Source organism: Schistocerca serialis, chromosome 9 (genome assembly GCF_023864345.2).
Source record: "Schistocerca serialis cubense isolate TAMUIC-IGC-003099 chromosome 9, iqSchSeri2.2, whole genome shotgun sequence".
Taxonomy (NCBI): domain Eukaryota; kingdom Metazoa; phylum Arthropoda; class Insecta; order Orthoptera; family Acrididae; genus Schistocerca; species Schistocerca serialis.
In genome coordinates, this window is record NC_064646.1 from 208284274 (window position 1) to 208300394 (window position 16121).

Consider the following 16121-nt stretch of genomic DNA (forward strand, 5'->3'; position numbering starts at 1 on the left):
GCAAGTTGTTATATTTTATGCATTGTTTAATATCGAGCTAGTGTCTGCATGCTGTTATTATCGAAGAGAGTAGTGTTTGTTTTAAACGAGAAAATATGTGAATAACATTTGAAGAAATGATGAATTAACTAGCTCGATATGTTCATTGAAGAGATTTTGTGATGACCTGATTTTATGTACCTCTACTTCGCTCTCTTCTACCAAATTCATCGAACTACCTTTCTCAGCTTCAGTGCTTTGCGTTCCGTAATTGGTGACAGTTGTGTACGTTGCAAATGTCGATTTCGATATGTTGTTCAAACGTATGGCATCTATACGCTCTTTGAACTATGGCTCAAAGCTGTTCTCATTTTGTCCTATTTAGTAGGAAATGCAAGTTCAGCAATTGAGTTTGTACCGTATATGACTCATTTATTTTTATGGGACCTTATTATCCCCTAAGTTATGAACTACTACATGCTGAAATTTGTTGTTTGTGTCGGAGCTTATCTTAATGTTCGTGTTTTAAAGTAGATTGCATGTTTCGTGGGATATACTCCCTAAGGAAAGAAGTGCAACATTCTTTCTACTGCATGTTGTGTTAATCACATGGTTGTCTGATGTGAAGCTTTGTTGTGTGATGGTTTTTGGATTTCTGTGATATTTTGTCTATCATGGGAGGGATATATCCGTTATTTGAGGCTGTGGACTTAACCCTTGGACGCATGATGGGGCCCTTTCAGGGTGAGAGTGAATTAATCACACATTAAATCCTATTGAAACCATATGTAATTGGACTCTACTGGGTCTAGGATAAAAAAATGTGATGGAATAGTATATAATATAGTAGAGAATGCATGAGAACAGTGTTTCGTTAAGGCTATGTACGTGATTGATGAAAGGGGCTTCTCAGGCCGTTGTAATCTATTGCTTTGGCAAGTGATTTTCTTCCAGTCTCTGAATGTTTGTACCCGTGATATTTTTATGTGGACAATTGTTACACCTGCCAGATTCAAGCAGCAACATTAATGGACTTCTTGCTCGCTGCTGAAACTGACCTCAGATGTGAAAGCTGTTGGTCTCATAGCTGATATTAGTGATTGTTATTCTCTCTGTTTTTCTTTCTTGTCATTTTCTCTGACAAAGTAACTGTTCAGACTTTCTTTCTAACCACGGCTCGTTCGTTTCTAACAGTATATGGATTGATATAGTGCTTTCCGAAAAAGACAACCTACTTTTAGTATAAATGCACGTGATCCACACGTTTTAACAACTACTTCTGAATGGTTGGACGAATGCGAAACTAGTACTGCTTCCGAAGGTGAAAATGATCCTGGATATAGACCTAAGTCAGACAGCTCACAATTTGTGAGTGATGAATCTTGGGATGTAAATGATGAGGCTTATCAAGGATAGCTTAGCCTGATAATATAGCACTGCTTGTAAATTCAAATAATGTAGCAAGCACACCCCAGTCTACAAATGGAATTAATATATCAACCACAATTCAGCTTGAAAATTATTGTAGCAAGTCTAGCCCAAACGGCGAACTTTTCTATCGGACGCTATGGAACTCAGTGGAGCAAAACACCACCTCTTTCTAACAGAAACATCACTCATAATATAATTAAAATTTCTCCAGGTCCTGTGAGGGGAATAAATACACAAACACCAAAAGATGCTTGAAGTTACATCATCACAAATAATATTGTGAATGAAATTGTTCATTGCACAAATCTGGAAGGACGGCGCTCAGCAGCTCTGAAAGGTAAAATATGGCGCAATGTCACAAACGAGGAAATTCATGAATTTCTTTGGAATTCTTCTAATAGCTGACAGTTGCGGAAGATGGAATATTCCTGTGTGGGAATTTTTTTACAACTCTACTGAAAACCCTGTTTTCATGGCCATTTTTTCTATAAACAGGTTTGAAGAAATAAGTAGAGTTATAAGGCTCGACAACAGACAAGCTAGGAGACAAGATGATAGTACGGCAGTTTTTCGAAGTGTGTGGGAACTGCTCTTAAACAACTCCAATTAAAATTTCATCTAGGAGAGAACTCCACAATAGATGAGCGGCTAATGTCTCTCAGAGACCGTTGCAGTTTTCTACAATTTATTTCAAGCAACCCAAGAAAATATAGAATACAGAGATTCTGCCTCAGCGACTCTTTGACATCATACGCTACAGGCAGTCTAGACCAGAAATGATTTTATTTTATAACAAAATAAAATCAGGTGTCGATTCTCTATACCAAAAGATACATACTTACGCTTTTAAAAGACAGACAAGGACATAGGCATTTGATGTGTGGATGCTGATGTGTGGATGCTGCACTTTTGAAATCTTTCTGTTTATATACAAACCAACTTCCAGAAAATCACAATGGAAAATAACGTAAAAGGAGGATTTTATTGAAAGACTTGGTCCTATAACTTATTCGACGACGTATGGATTCCAGAGCGAAAACCCCATATTTGAAAAGAAATATATTACAGGCATTGAATACATGTGGCGCCAGGAAACGGATATCATCTGTCAAAGAAAAATGTGCAGATGAAGACGTTTTTGTGTCCACGTGAACTGGAAAGGAAAATTTCGCACTGTTGTTCAAAAAAATCCAACAATGTATACGATGAACATAGTATGATTGTTTACGAATATTGTCTCCAGTAATGTGTAGATCTTTGTGAAAGGCAGTGTAGTAGAATTTTTGTTGTTCCTGTGTAACACGCAGATTGACCATTTTTTCTTTCTATTTTGTATTTGGATGCTCTAGGCATAGCTGCATATTGATTGGCATTGTGCGTGTCAATTTCCTACCTTATATGAATACTAATATAAGTTATAGCATGCCAAAATAATAGAATTATGAAAGATTAAATTGAAAATTATTGCACTGAAATTAATGTCCGAACGTTTTCTTTAATGTTTTCCTAATTTAAACTAACTACATATATGTTTTATTAGTCTGTATTGCCCACTAATGGGCGGAGAGCTGGCTCATCCTTACATACCTTCGGTAGGGCGTACTGTACTGGCGAGACTGCATCCTGATGGCGCAAGTCCTTAATGGCTTTTGTCAAAACAGAACTGTTCCTTAGAGGGTTTTTTATCTGCATTTCCCCGATCGGGTCCTCTCTTACCTTTTGATAAGCAGGGTCTTCGAGCAACTTCTTCATCTTTCTGTTGTACTCAACTGATGAGAGAAGGGCGTTGGCGTTAACATTGTCGGTAAGTATAATGATGAGGACTTTGTCCGTTCTCTAGTTTCGCACAGCGTTCCTTTCTGCGGAACTGATATTAAACTTTTTCAGTGGGGTTCGAAACAAAATTCAGCAGACGACCCGCCTAATCTCTTTCCAACGTCACTGGGAAGTTTCTAAATTGCATGTTCAGTTCTGTCTATCACTTATTGGATTGGAGCTGTCGCACGTGTTAGTGCATAGCTCAAATCTTTCTCGAATGAACACGGTGTCTCGAGACGGTGCGTTCTCTTCTTGCAGTTGGGCCTTGAGATGAGTATACTTGACATTTGGAGAATCTTGGCTTGTTATTTAGCTCAATCAGCTAGCGCCCAGGTGGCGCCGTCTTATCTAATCCAAGGATACAGCTGAGAGTTTCAAAGGGCTCATTAGATGCAGTGATAGTAATTTCATGGACTCTATGTGCAGCCTTCGTCGTTTAACGTACCGTCCTCTTACTAGGGCTGCACTTGACCGTCGCGTAATTCTAACAGTGCTGCAGAGTTAATATGATATTGCAAACGTAGGGACGGTTTGCTTGTCACAGCATCTCAATAAAAAGGCCATTGTGCACTGCAATCTACCCCTCCTGCATAAAGGGTCTCACACCAGTGTGTGAAATTTTATATTCTGCAATCATGTCGAACCGTGCAAGAGCGTTATGTTGAACAGTATCGTCGTAAATGCCTGTGACAACCTGATAAACCAGCCGTAGTGGAGCACTGCTTGTAGATGGGGAATTGAAAGTTTTATGAGAAGACAGAGGTTTCATCTTCGGTGTCACCTTCCTTAACGAGATCCGCACGGCGGGCAGTCTTATCAACAGGGATGCAGGTTTTCAATTAAGCGCCGCCTGAATCCAGCACTGGCTGCTACTAAATTAAAACAGGAGAGGCAAGGACTTCCGATTCATGACCTGACGCAACGCACAGCTGAGATTTAATTTACCTTTTAACCACAGGAGCGTCTGGCAGCACATTCACTGCCTACAGTGCACAAGCGAAAAGCCTTCCTGCGGGCCTCGCGGGGTAGCCGCCCGGTCTGAGGCGTCATCCCCCGTCGTAGGTTCAAGTCCTCCCTCGCGAATGGGTATTGTGTTGTCCTTAGCGTAAGTTAGTCCAAGTTAGTTTAAGTAGTATGTAAGACTAGGGACCGATGACCCTAGCAGTTTGGTCTCTTAGCAGTTCACACACATTTGAACATTTTGAACCTTCCTGCGGCACTCGGTAAGGGGGAAATAGGAGCGCCGCTGTAGTGTCTTCCCGAGCTCGCTTATTCCCTGCTTCTGGCCTGATAAAATTCAGCGCCACCACGCGTACATTATCAGCAGCGTCTCGCAGAGACAACGGTAAGTACCACCACCTGAAGATATGAAACAGTAGCATCGACGAAATATTGTAATATTTGCAACAATATGTTCTGGCGGCAAACCCGAGAAGTATATTTGCAACACATCCGTCGGGAAACCCTGAAAAATCACTGGACGCGATTTACCTGGCGGTTGCCATACAGCTGGGATTTCTATCGCAGCAGGGGTTTCCTTGCGTCGTGTCAAGTCCTGCAGCCGAGCGCTGCTGTTCAAATGGCTCTGAGCACTATGGGACTCAACTGCTGAGGTCATTAGTCCCCTAGAACTTAGAACTAGTTAAACCTAACTAACCTAAGGACATCACAAACATCCATGCCCGAGGCAGGATTCGAACCTGCGACCGTAGCGGTCTTGCGGTTCCAGACTGCAGCGCCTTTAACCGCACGGCCACTTCGGCCGGGAGCGCTGCTGTAGCAGACGCCATGATGATGCTCGCAGTGCGCACCTTGTGGTACAAAGGAACAGTACTGGTAGATACGGGGCCCGCTCAAGAAATATAGAGGTGGACAATGTCGAGATGTATGACGTTTTTCAAAGTACGACTCCTAGATGCAGAAAAACACGAAAGCATTTACCAGGAGAGTGCATTTGTGATGTGCTGGATGAAAAATTTTTCACGAAGATAGCATCTCTCTGTGTTGTTTGTAAAGCAGTTGCCACTTTGGGCTCTGCTTTCTTTTCGGTTTTGTGAGGGCGGAAGGTGCCAGTGCAGCACTGTGCCTGCAGATGTTTTGATTGCCCATTTCTCCGTGCATTGAATTGGTGTCAATTGGTGTATTCAGAGGAACCCATGAGTGGGTGATGTAACTGTTATTAGCTTCTCCGCGTCAGGATGAATCTGATTCCACAATTGTACAATTAATGAAGATCCGCTTCAGCTGCTTTTTTTAGAGCTTAATTATGTTCACACGATCGGTTTCATTTGATGTTATATTTCTGCACCAAACCTTTCAGACACACTTCATGATGCCCCCGTATAAAAGCCGAAACCTGTCGTGTGAACTTACATAAGTCGTAAAAAACAACTGGAAAGGCTTTTCATTAAGCTGTAAATCTTTCTATTGGAAAGAAGTTTTGGAACTAGCCGTCCGACTGATGGAGGAAGGTCCATGAAATCACAATACCGAACGTTGGAGATCGAGAGATATGGTTAGTACTGCTGCCTCCGGATCACGGGGGCCCGGATTCGATTTCCGGTCGGGTCGGAGATTATCTTCGCCCGGGGTATGGGTGTTTGTACTGACAATTTCATAATCATTCATGAAAATGGCGAGACTGGAATGTGAAAAGACTTGGGAATTTGTACGGGCGCTGGTAAGTTGCAGAGGCGGAAGGGTCTTGAAGACGAGGGAGACCTGACCACACCGAATTTTATTTTTGGGGCCCATCAGCATGCAGCAATGCTCTTCTTCCACAACTGTAAGATCTATCTGCCGCATGTGGTTTCGAAACTTTGAGGAAATTTAAGCGTCATCCACAAATGTAAATGTCAGTATGGCTAACCAGTGCCCAGTTGAGCAAAGTACGGTGTCTGGGGCAGTATACAACGTCACAGCCACGTTCGTGTAGCCACTCTCTGAACTAACAACTAATGGTAAATTCTGTGGTCTTCTTTAAAATCCAATGTCGTATTATCCATTTGGTGGCCCATTACTAGCACATTCTCACCAAACGTGTATTGTACTAATAAACTATATCACTGTTTGTATGTTGTATAATCACATCATACCTTCAGGCTTTTGATATCAAATTCTTGTGCCTTGTATGATCTTATGTGAACACACGCTGAGTAAAACATTGCGCAAATTTCATTTGACCAGGAATTTGAATAATGCGTTTAGAAAATCTGTCAATTTTCGTGTTATGGGTTGCAAATATAGAGGTGCCGACGCCATGACACAGTTATTTTGGCATCGTTTAAATAAGTGATATGTATTAACTGATAAGTGTTCCTGTTAATAGGAGCTCTCTGGCTGATGTAGCACCTGACGGACTAAACTATTTTACCAAATTGTGCTTCGAGCGAGGTGGTGCAGTGGCTAGCACACTGGACTCGCATTCGGGAGGAAGACGGTTCAATCCCGCGTCCATCCATCCTGATTTAGGTTTTCCGTGATTTCCCTAAATCGCTCCAGACAAATGCCGGGATGGTTCCTTTGAAAGGGCACGGCCGACTTCCTTCCCCATCCTTCCCTAATCCGATGAGACCGATGACCTCGCTGTCTGCTCTCCTCCCCCAAACAACACACACCAACACCAAATTGTGGTTCGGAGATCGGCTGGTATTTTTTGAGATATCCGTTAAACTTTAATAAGTAGCTAGAGTTTGAGGAACAAAGTTATGTGGTAACATGAGTCATATTTTATACAACAAAAACAAGCACAGTAAAATTGATGGCACAGTGATTAGTGATTAACTCTTGTTTGGATCAACACCATTTTGCTACTATGATGGTCTCAGACGTATCCGGTATAAAAAGAGTCATAATATAGGCATCGGCTAAGGAGGAAACGAAAACGATGAAGTTACCATGGCGAAAACTTACTACAGCGTAGAATTGTGGACGATTTGGCCTCGTGAAACTCTTCTTAAGCAAACATTTGGGCCAGTGATCATCATATTCCTCTTATTTACAGGGTGAGGACATTAGTGCTGCGCTGAAGTGCGCTTCTTACCTTCCAATTCCAGGAGGGCAGGTATACCTCTACTGCTGGGCAGCTAACAGCGTGACCGAAAACGTGAGTATCACGCCGCACTTCTAATGGGAAAACGCTGTTCTTGTTAACCACATGTCGAATCTCGTACTCTCTGCTTCAATCCTTTTTTTTCCATGTGTTGTGGCATGCTGATGACGTCCTCTTTATAATCGGGTGACACCACTCGAAAAACCGCAATCCCTAAGCGGCAGGAGCTCTCTCACTCAGCAAGAAAGTAGTATCCACTGCACTGTTTATTATTCGTTTTTAAGCAATACCAAAATTTCTCTTATTCTGCGCCCATTTACTGTTTAAACTCACAGCCACTATGGAGCCACTGCGGAAGACATTCGCCTCTTACAGTGAGCGAACACGGCAAGTAGAACACTTTGCTCGTGTCTCCGTAGCCTTAGTGTCTACTTGGACTCGTATTCGAGGTGACTCAGGACCCTTACCTGGCTCCTCTCACTTCAGCTAGCGACACACATGGGTGAGGCCTGCGAACGATTATGAGAATAATAAGTACATCTTTATGGCTGCATTTTGGTTGCTGATAACAAGAGTCCTCAACATCCACTGTCATGTGTTTCATGACTGACACGTTGCCAGATCCTCTGTTTTTTGTTTTGTTTTTTTTTTTTTTTTTTTGCATTTCGTTAGTAATAAAGTGTAGCAAGAAATTAGAAACTACTATGTCCCAGCAGAATTTGACAGTATTCAGCTATATGACAAGAACGATCATCCGAAGCAAAATTTTGGGAAACAAGGACACTAAATGGCATATCTTAAGAGATACGAGCACTTATTGAGTATAATAGATTTTGTCTCACACAGTCGAAGATAAGCAAGGACTCATACCTCTTAAAATTATGCAATTTAGAGCCCATACCTACTGTAGTTTTCTCTGGTCTATGATTCATGATACCTCCTCGAAGAATATGGAAACCAATGAGCTTGTAATAGAAGAGATGTTTTTCACAGCATCGAAGACGAACAAGTTCTCATAGCCCTTAAGGTATCGTTTCAGTGCCCCTGTTCACTAGACTTATTTGCTTCCATTGATCGTTCCTGGCATAGACCTCAATACTGAAAATTCCTGCTGGTAAATCCCTATGTGGACTTAACATATGTAATGAACATAATTCGTTCTCTTCAAATTTTCTAAACCGTTTCACTAACACTGAGGAGAAAATTGAAAGCTGATCACTGGTAACAGCTTATGTTCCAGAGGTGTGGCCGTTGACGCGCTACTCGACATCAGTGGACAGATATAGCATGTCACTGACCTTAATGATTTGTCATAACGTTAAGAATAACATTTTTATAATATTCTCCATATTTGGAGAGCGCTGCTACTCCTAAGTATGATGAATAACTACTCCGATTGCTAACTATTTCCTTATTTACTCCATGACCGGCTTCATCTTTACACTGAAGACATACGCTAGTGGAACAGACCACCGACATTTTAAATGCAATCAAGGGTTGTGCGTAAAAAGTAGTGAATACTTAAAAACTTTAGGTAGCTGAAACGCAGAAGGCCCCACAAGAAATAACTTCAAGATTACACGTATACACCGTAGGAACAGAAAAAAGGAAATAAGAAAATACAGCTTGTAGAGCGCTTTGGTAAACCAAAGTCAAATGGTTACGAATGTAAAAGTCGTACCAATTTAAAGTAATAGCACGTTTTACGGTTATAAAGAGTTACATTTGATAACTTCCAAATTTTAAACTGCGTTCTTTACCGAAGAAAAACTAAAGGTAGCTGTTTGAATTTAGTGAACTTCTAACATGTTTGCAGTGCACTGTGTGTCCAAGTCAAGCATAAAGTCCTCTACCGATAGTTGACAAAGTTAGAACACAGAGAACTATAGAGGCACCTTCTTCAAATGGCTCTGAGCACTATGGGACTCAACTGCTGAGGTCATTAGTCCCCTAGAACTTAGAACTAGCTAAACCTAACTAACCTAAGGACATCACAAACATCCATGCCCGAGGCAGGATTCGAACCTGCGACAGTAGCGGTCTTGCGGTTCCAGACTGCAGCGCCTTTAACCACACGGCCACTTCGGCCTGCCGCACCTTCTTCGCCATGGTCGCTACGTGAACTGCTTACATGGTAATAACGCGTTAGTTAAAACCTGAGCGCAGCTGCAAAATTGCAGAAAGACTTTAAAGGAAGATATCAAGCACGTCTAGATGTAGCATCCTTGATCTTGGGTTCGAACCACATCACTGCAAAAATCATCAGCAATGGCGGCCAAAAACTTCCGGCATATGAAGTCATCCTTGTCCTGCCAACCATCTTGTCAAAGAGGGTGGAGGAACGGACTGTGCTTCAGGGCACTCTCTTGCTCTTGGGATTGGTAACTATCCTGAAAGGCAGAAGAATCAGCAATGAACAATGGCATGACGGTGAAATGGAAACCACGGGAACATATAGCCTGCAACTGAAAAAAGTTTTATCATAATCTCGCTATTCGCAAAAGATTCCAAATTAGTCCCCCATTCAGACCTCCAGAAGGTGACAGTCCAACGAGAGGTGACCATGAGAAAAAGATTGAATGACAAACGAAAGGGTAACGTTCTACAGCACAGGAGTAGAATGTCGGAAGCTTGGAACGTGGTAGCAAAGACAGAACATCTGATAAGGGGAATGTCGAGGCTCAGCCTAGATCTAGTGAGAGTCAATGAAGTGGAAAAGAAAGACAAGGATTTCTGGTTAGACGAGTTTAGGCTACTGACAACGGCAGCAGGAAACATTACAACGGGAGTACGATTCGTTATGAATAGGAACGTAAGTCAAAGAGTGACTCATTGTTAACAGCTCTGTGATAGCAGGACCGACAGCAAACCATCACCGACAACATTATTTCAGGTGTGAATGGAGACGTCGCAAGCCGAAGTGGAAGAGATAAGTTATATGAGTATACTGAGTGGGTAATTCATTACGTAAAAGGAAATAGAAATGTAATATTCATGGGTGACTGGGATGTAGTTGTGAGAGAGGGAGCAGGAGAAAGGATTACGGGAGAGTATGGGCTTGGTAGTACGAATGAGGGGATACAAAGCCTAATTGAGTTCAGCAATAAATTTCAGCTAGTAATAGCGAATACTCTGTTTATGATTCACAAGAGGCGTAGATATACTTCCAAAAGATCAGGAGATACGGGAAGATACCCCTTAGATTACATCGTGGCCAGGCTGAAATTACGAAACCAGATACTGGACTGTAAGGCGTACTCATAAGGAGATCTAAGCTCAGGTCACAATTTAGTAATGATGAACAGTAGAGTGCAATTGAAGTGACCAGGCAGGAAAATCAGTGCACAAAAAACTGGAACACGGAGGTACCAAGGAAAGATGGGATAAAGTTGAAGTTCTCTTAGGCTATAGACATTGCGACAATGAAGAGCTCAGTGGTCAGTTGAGCTGAAGATGAATAGACGCCTCTAAAAACGCCAGTCACTGATGTTGGAAAGAAAACGATACAAGGAAGTTAACCGTGAAGAAACCATGGGTAACAGAACAAACAATTCAGTTGATGGACGGAAGAAACAAGTACAAAAATGTTCAGGAGAAACTGGAATACGGAAGACAAATCGCTTACGAATGAAATAAATAGAAGTGCAGGGAAATTAAAGCGAAACGGTTACATAAAAAATGTGAAGAAATCAAAAAAGAAACGACTGTCGGTGGGAGCGACTCAGAATATAGAAAATTCAAAACAGCCTTCGGTGAAATTAAAAGCAAGGGCAGTAACATTAAAAGTGGAAAGAAATTTCATTATTAAATGCAAAGGAGACAGCGGATGGATGGAAAAAGTGTGGAGGATGCGTTGGCTGATGATGTGATAGAAGAGGAAATAGGACTCGCGAAAAAGGGGATCCAGTTTTAAAAACAAAATTTAAAAGAATTTTAGAAAGCTTAAGACGAAATAAGGCAGAAGGGATGGACAACATTCCATCGAAATTTCTAAAATGTCATGGAGTACCGGCCATAAAACGACGATTCGTGTTTGTGTGTAGAATGAATGTGTAAAACAGGCGACATATCATCAGACATTCGGGGAAACGTCATCCACAGAGTTCCGAAGATGGAAGAGCTGAAAAGTGCGAGAATTATCGCACAATCAGCTTAAAAGTTAATGAATCCAAGGTGGTGAATGATGAATGGAAAAGAAAATTGGGGATATGTTAGGAGACTATTAGTTCGGTTTTAGAAAAAAGCAGAGGCACCAGAGAGGCGGTTCTGTCGTTGAGGCTGCTGATGGAAGCAAGACTGAAGAAAAATCAAGACACGATCGTAGAATATGTCGACTTGGAAAGAGCGTTCGACAATGTAATGTGGTGCAAAACGTTCGAAATCCTTATCAAAGCAGGAATAAGCTGTAAGGAAAGATGGGTGATACATAATACATACAAGAGCGAAGAGGGAAAGATAACAGTAGACGGCTAATAACGAAGTGATCGTGTTAAAAAGGGGCAAGACAGGGTCGATATCTTTCGCTCTAGTGTTCAATCCGTACTTCGAAGGAGCAATAACGGAAATAAATGCAAAATTTAAGATTCGGATTAAATTCAAGGTGAAAAGTTGCCAGTGATAAATTTGGCTGTTGATATTGCTATTCTCAGTGAATATGAAAGAGAACCACAGAATCTTTTGAATGGAATGAATTCTAATTAGTACAGAACATAGATCGAGAGTAAATCGAGTAAATACGAAAGTAATGAGAATTAGCAGAAATAAGAACAACGAGAAACATCAAAATTGGTGATTGCGAATTAGATGAAGTTAACGAATTCTACTACATAGGCAGCAAAATAACGCATGATGGACGAAGGAAGGAGGATGTAATAGCAGACTACAGGTAGCAAAAAGGGCATTTCTGGCTAAGAGAAGTCTACTAGTATCACGCATAGGCCTTAATTTGAGTAAGAAATTTCTAAGAATATGTTTGGAGCGCATCACTATATGGTAGTGAAACGTAGGCTGTGGGAAAACCGGAACAGAAGAGAACGGATGGTGCTACAGAAGAATGTTGAAAATTAGGTGGATTGAGGTCGTAAGGAATGAGGATTCTCCACAGAATCGGCGAGAAAAAGAATACATGAAAAATACTGACAAGAAGAAAGAATGGGATAATAGGAGGTATGTGAAATAATCGGGGAAAACCTTCTATGGTATAGAGGGAGCTGTAGAGGGGAAAAAATATAGGGAAAGACCGTATGGAACACATCCTGCAAACACACTGAAGAGCCAAAGAAACTGGTATACCTGCCTAATATCGTTTAGGGCTCCTGCGAGCACGCGGAAGTGGCACAACACGACGTGGCATGGTCTCGACTAATGGCTGAAGTAGTGCTGCAGCGAATTGACACCATTACTCCTGCAGGACTGTCCATGAATCCATAGGTGTACGAGGGGGTGGAGACCTCTTCTGAACAACACGTTGCAATGCATCCCAGAAATGCTTAATAATGTTCATGTCTGGGGAGTTTCGTGGCTAGCGGAAGTGTTTAAACTCAGAACAATGTTCCTGGAGCCACTCTGTAGCAATTCTGGACGTGTGGTGAGTCGCATTGTCCTGCTGTAATTGACCAAGTCTGTCGGAATGCACAATGGACATGAATGGATGCTTACGTGCGTGTCACCTGCCGGAGTCGTGTCTAGACGTTTCATGGGTCCCATATCACCCCAAGTGCACACGCCCCATACCATTACAGAACCTCCAAGCCTCCACCACGTTGTACAGTCCCCTGCTGACGTGCAGGGTCCAAGGATTCATGAAGTTGCTCCATACTCGTACTCGTCCATCTGCTCGATACAATTTGAAACGAGACTCGTCCGACTAGGCAACATGTTTCCAGTTAACAACATTCCAGTGTCAATGATGACGGACCCAGGTGAGGCCTAAAGCTTTGTGTCGTGCAGTCACGAGTGGAACCTCGCCTCCGAAAGCCCATATTGATAATGTTTTGTTGAATGGCTCACTTGTGACGATTATGTCTGAGATGAGCAGCAAAGGCGAATATATTTCCTAAGCTTTTCGTTTTTTATTCTGTGTGTTCCCTGTATCGTGTCTTAAACTTACTTCCCGTTTGATCCTTGCCGCTAGCCTTAGAATCAGAACAGTAAATTTTGTATATGCCATAGCTCTGTTTGTGTTAATTTTCTGCCGGCCGGAGTGGCCGCGCGGTTCTAGGCGCTACAGTTTGGAACCATGAGACCGCTACGGTCGCAGGTTCGAATCCTGCCCCGGGCATGGATGTGTGTGATGTCCTTAGGTTAGTTAGGTTTAAGTGGTTCTAAGTTCTAGGGGACTGATGACGTCAGCAGTTGAGTCTCATAGTGCTCAGAGCCATTTGAACCACATTGTTAATGTTCTGTGTTATAACACGTAGCAGTGAAGCTTGTGAGTTTTACACGACGAGAACATTCTGTTTTCTAAAATATTTCTGAGTTAACATGAGACCAAGTCGTAAAAGAGGAATTGATGCAAATTGTAACATGGTGCACAGTATCAAACAAATATCCCTTGTATGATTATTCAGAGCGATCGTTTACACTTACTATGTAATTTTCAGATTCCACTAGAAAATAGCTTCCATATAAACTCTGAAACCATAAATGAAATAACATGAAGAACTTCTTAGCATCTTTAGTTGTTATTCATCAGAACAAAGACATATTTATACGAGCCTTATTACTTCCTCTAAAGTGTGCTAGTTTGGTGAAACTAATGCTCTGAGCTTCTGTTGATCCTGCTTGTTATGAACACTACAACCGTTTTATTTATTTGTGTTCACAGGGAGAGTCGGTTTCCACGGCGGCTTACAGCTGCCCCTGGGTGGAGTGCAGCGCGAGATTCAAGCACGCTCTGAGAATCCTCATCGTCCGCGCACAGAAACCGCTGGTTCTCACCGCTGGACACCTCTACCCCATCAACAGGGGTGCCTTTCTCTCGGTACGCAAATAACACGGAAGCGATTTTCATTACCCCTAAAGAGACGATGCAGTACATTGACACCCATTAAACGGAAGTGCAAAATTAATATTTATCGAGAGAACAGGAAAACTGAAAGTTGAGTAACAGCTGTGAATGGCCAATATTTTCTGCTATCTGTGTAGCTAAGGAATATTTCATGATTTGAAGTGACAACCAGAAGAAGTGCATCAGATTCAAAGAGGAACTGAGGTGTCTATAGACAGACGGTAAGTGTGACATTTCAGAATAACAGTTTTTCCAAACCTGCTCTTCGAGGATAATGATATCCGGTCCTACGTTGGACGAGCCTCACAGTGCCATTACCCCACGATTTGGAGTGTATAGCGACATCTCTAGACCCGAATTCTTCATAATATGTCAGGGATGCTCAGAAGGTAACGAACTGCAGGTATCCTGAATGCGAATCCCTAAATAATTTTATGGCCACAGACCACAGCAAATAATTTATGTGATTTTAATGTATCTCACCTCTTACACTGCAATATACGTGTTAACAGCCCTGCCGCGAAAAATACGCAAAAGACTTTTTTTTTTTTTTAAGTCAAGAAACATTCAGGCACTGTTCTCTTCCATCCTAAACGTCTGTTGAACCATGAATGACTGATTATATACTGGTATGATCTTCAAAGTTCACAATTTATACATGTTAAAAGCTACACACAACCTTATTTGTTTTGCCTATGAGTGAATGGAACGTAATGACACCGGTACTAATGCTCCGCAAATATCAAACTTTCCTTTTTTTAATTTGACCCATCAACGAATATCAACGCGAGTTATTTCCGTTAACAAAATATGAAGTGGTACGAAAGTCTACACAGCGCAACGGAACATAGATAGCGACCTTAAACTTAAATTAAAGGACGGCCAATTGCTGCCAAGATCTTCAGTTGCCTTGATATAACGTAACAGTGTAAGTGATCCTCTTCTATTAGTAAAGATGCGTTCTATATAGATGTAACTGCACACTGTGTGTTCTAAAATTCAACAACAGGAAATTGATGCATTGAAATGCAAACACTCGAAAGATTTGTTGATGCAGCACGTTTGTTGAAGTTCTCAGCACATATTGTATTTAGGTGACGTTACACATAAAACAGCCCGACCGGCAAGCCGCGCGGTCTAACGCGCTGCTTTGCGAACGGGAAGGCGTGCCGCTCGCCGCCACGAATCCGCCCGGCGGATCAGTAGAAAATATTTATTCTACCACGCAAACATCTTGGTTTACACTCGTCTGGTATGAGACGTTCCCGGGGGGAGGGGGGGGGGCACTGGGGGCCGAACCACACAATAACCCTGGGTTCGGTGTGGGGCGACGGTGTGGTGGGTGGACAAGTGTAGTCTGCTGTGGGTTTGTGAACCACTGAAGGCTATGATGGCGGGACGAAGCCTCTCCCTGGGTTCGGTGTGGGGCGGCGGTGTCTGCTGAAGGCAGTTTATCACAATATTAACTATTGCGATGGCAGTCCATATTAAATATGTTGTGGTATTCCCTGATACTAGTGTAAAACAACGATAAATGAAATCATGCGCGAATGACTATAAAATTTGGTAGAATTGAAAAATGATCACTTCATGTGCACAGTAATTCGTGGAAAGTTTGAAATTTACTGCAATTATTCGTACTTACAAACAACTTAGCCGGCCGGTGTCGCCGCGCGGTTCTAGGCGCTTCAGTCTGGAACCGCGTGACCGCTACGGTCGCAGGTTCTAATTCTGCCCCGGGCATGGATGTGTGTGATGTCCGTAGGTTAGTTAGATTTAATTAGTTATAAGTTCTAGGCGACTGATGACCTCAGAATTTCAGTCGCATAGTGC

General features: G+C 42.2%; 1 protein-coding gene across 1 annotated transcript in view; it reads left to right on the top strand.

The window, feature by feature from the left end:
- LOC126419481 (odorant receptor Or2-like) overlaps nucleotides 1-16121 on the top strand; it is a 48726-nt gene that overhangs the window by 14180 nt on the left and 18425 nt on the right. Inside the window, exons 3-4 of the mRNA XM_050086670.1 lie at nucleotides 7232-7333; nucleotides 14106-14261. Coding sequence (XP_049942627.1) covers nucleotides 7232-7333; nucleotides 14106-14261 — 258 coding nt within the window. The remainder of the gene's footprint in view (nucleotides 1-7231; nucleotides 7334-14105; nucleotides 14262-16121) is intronic.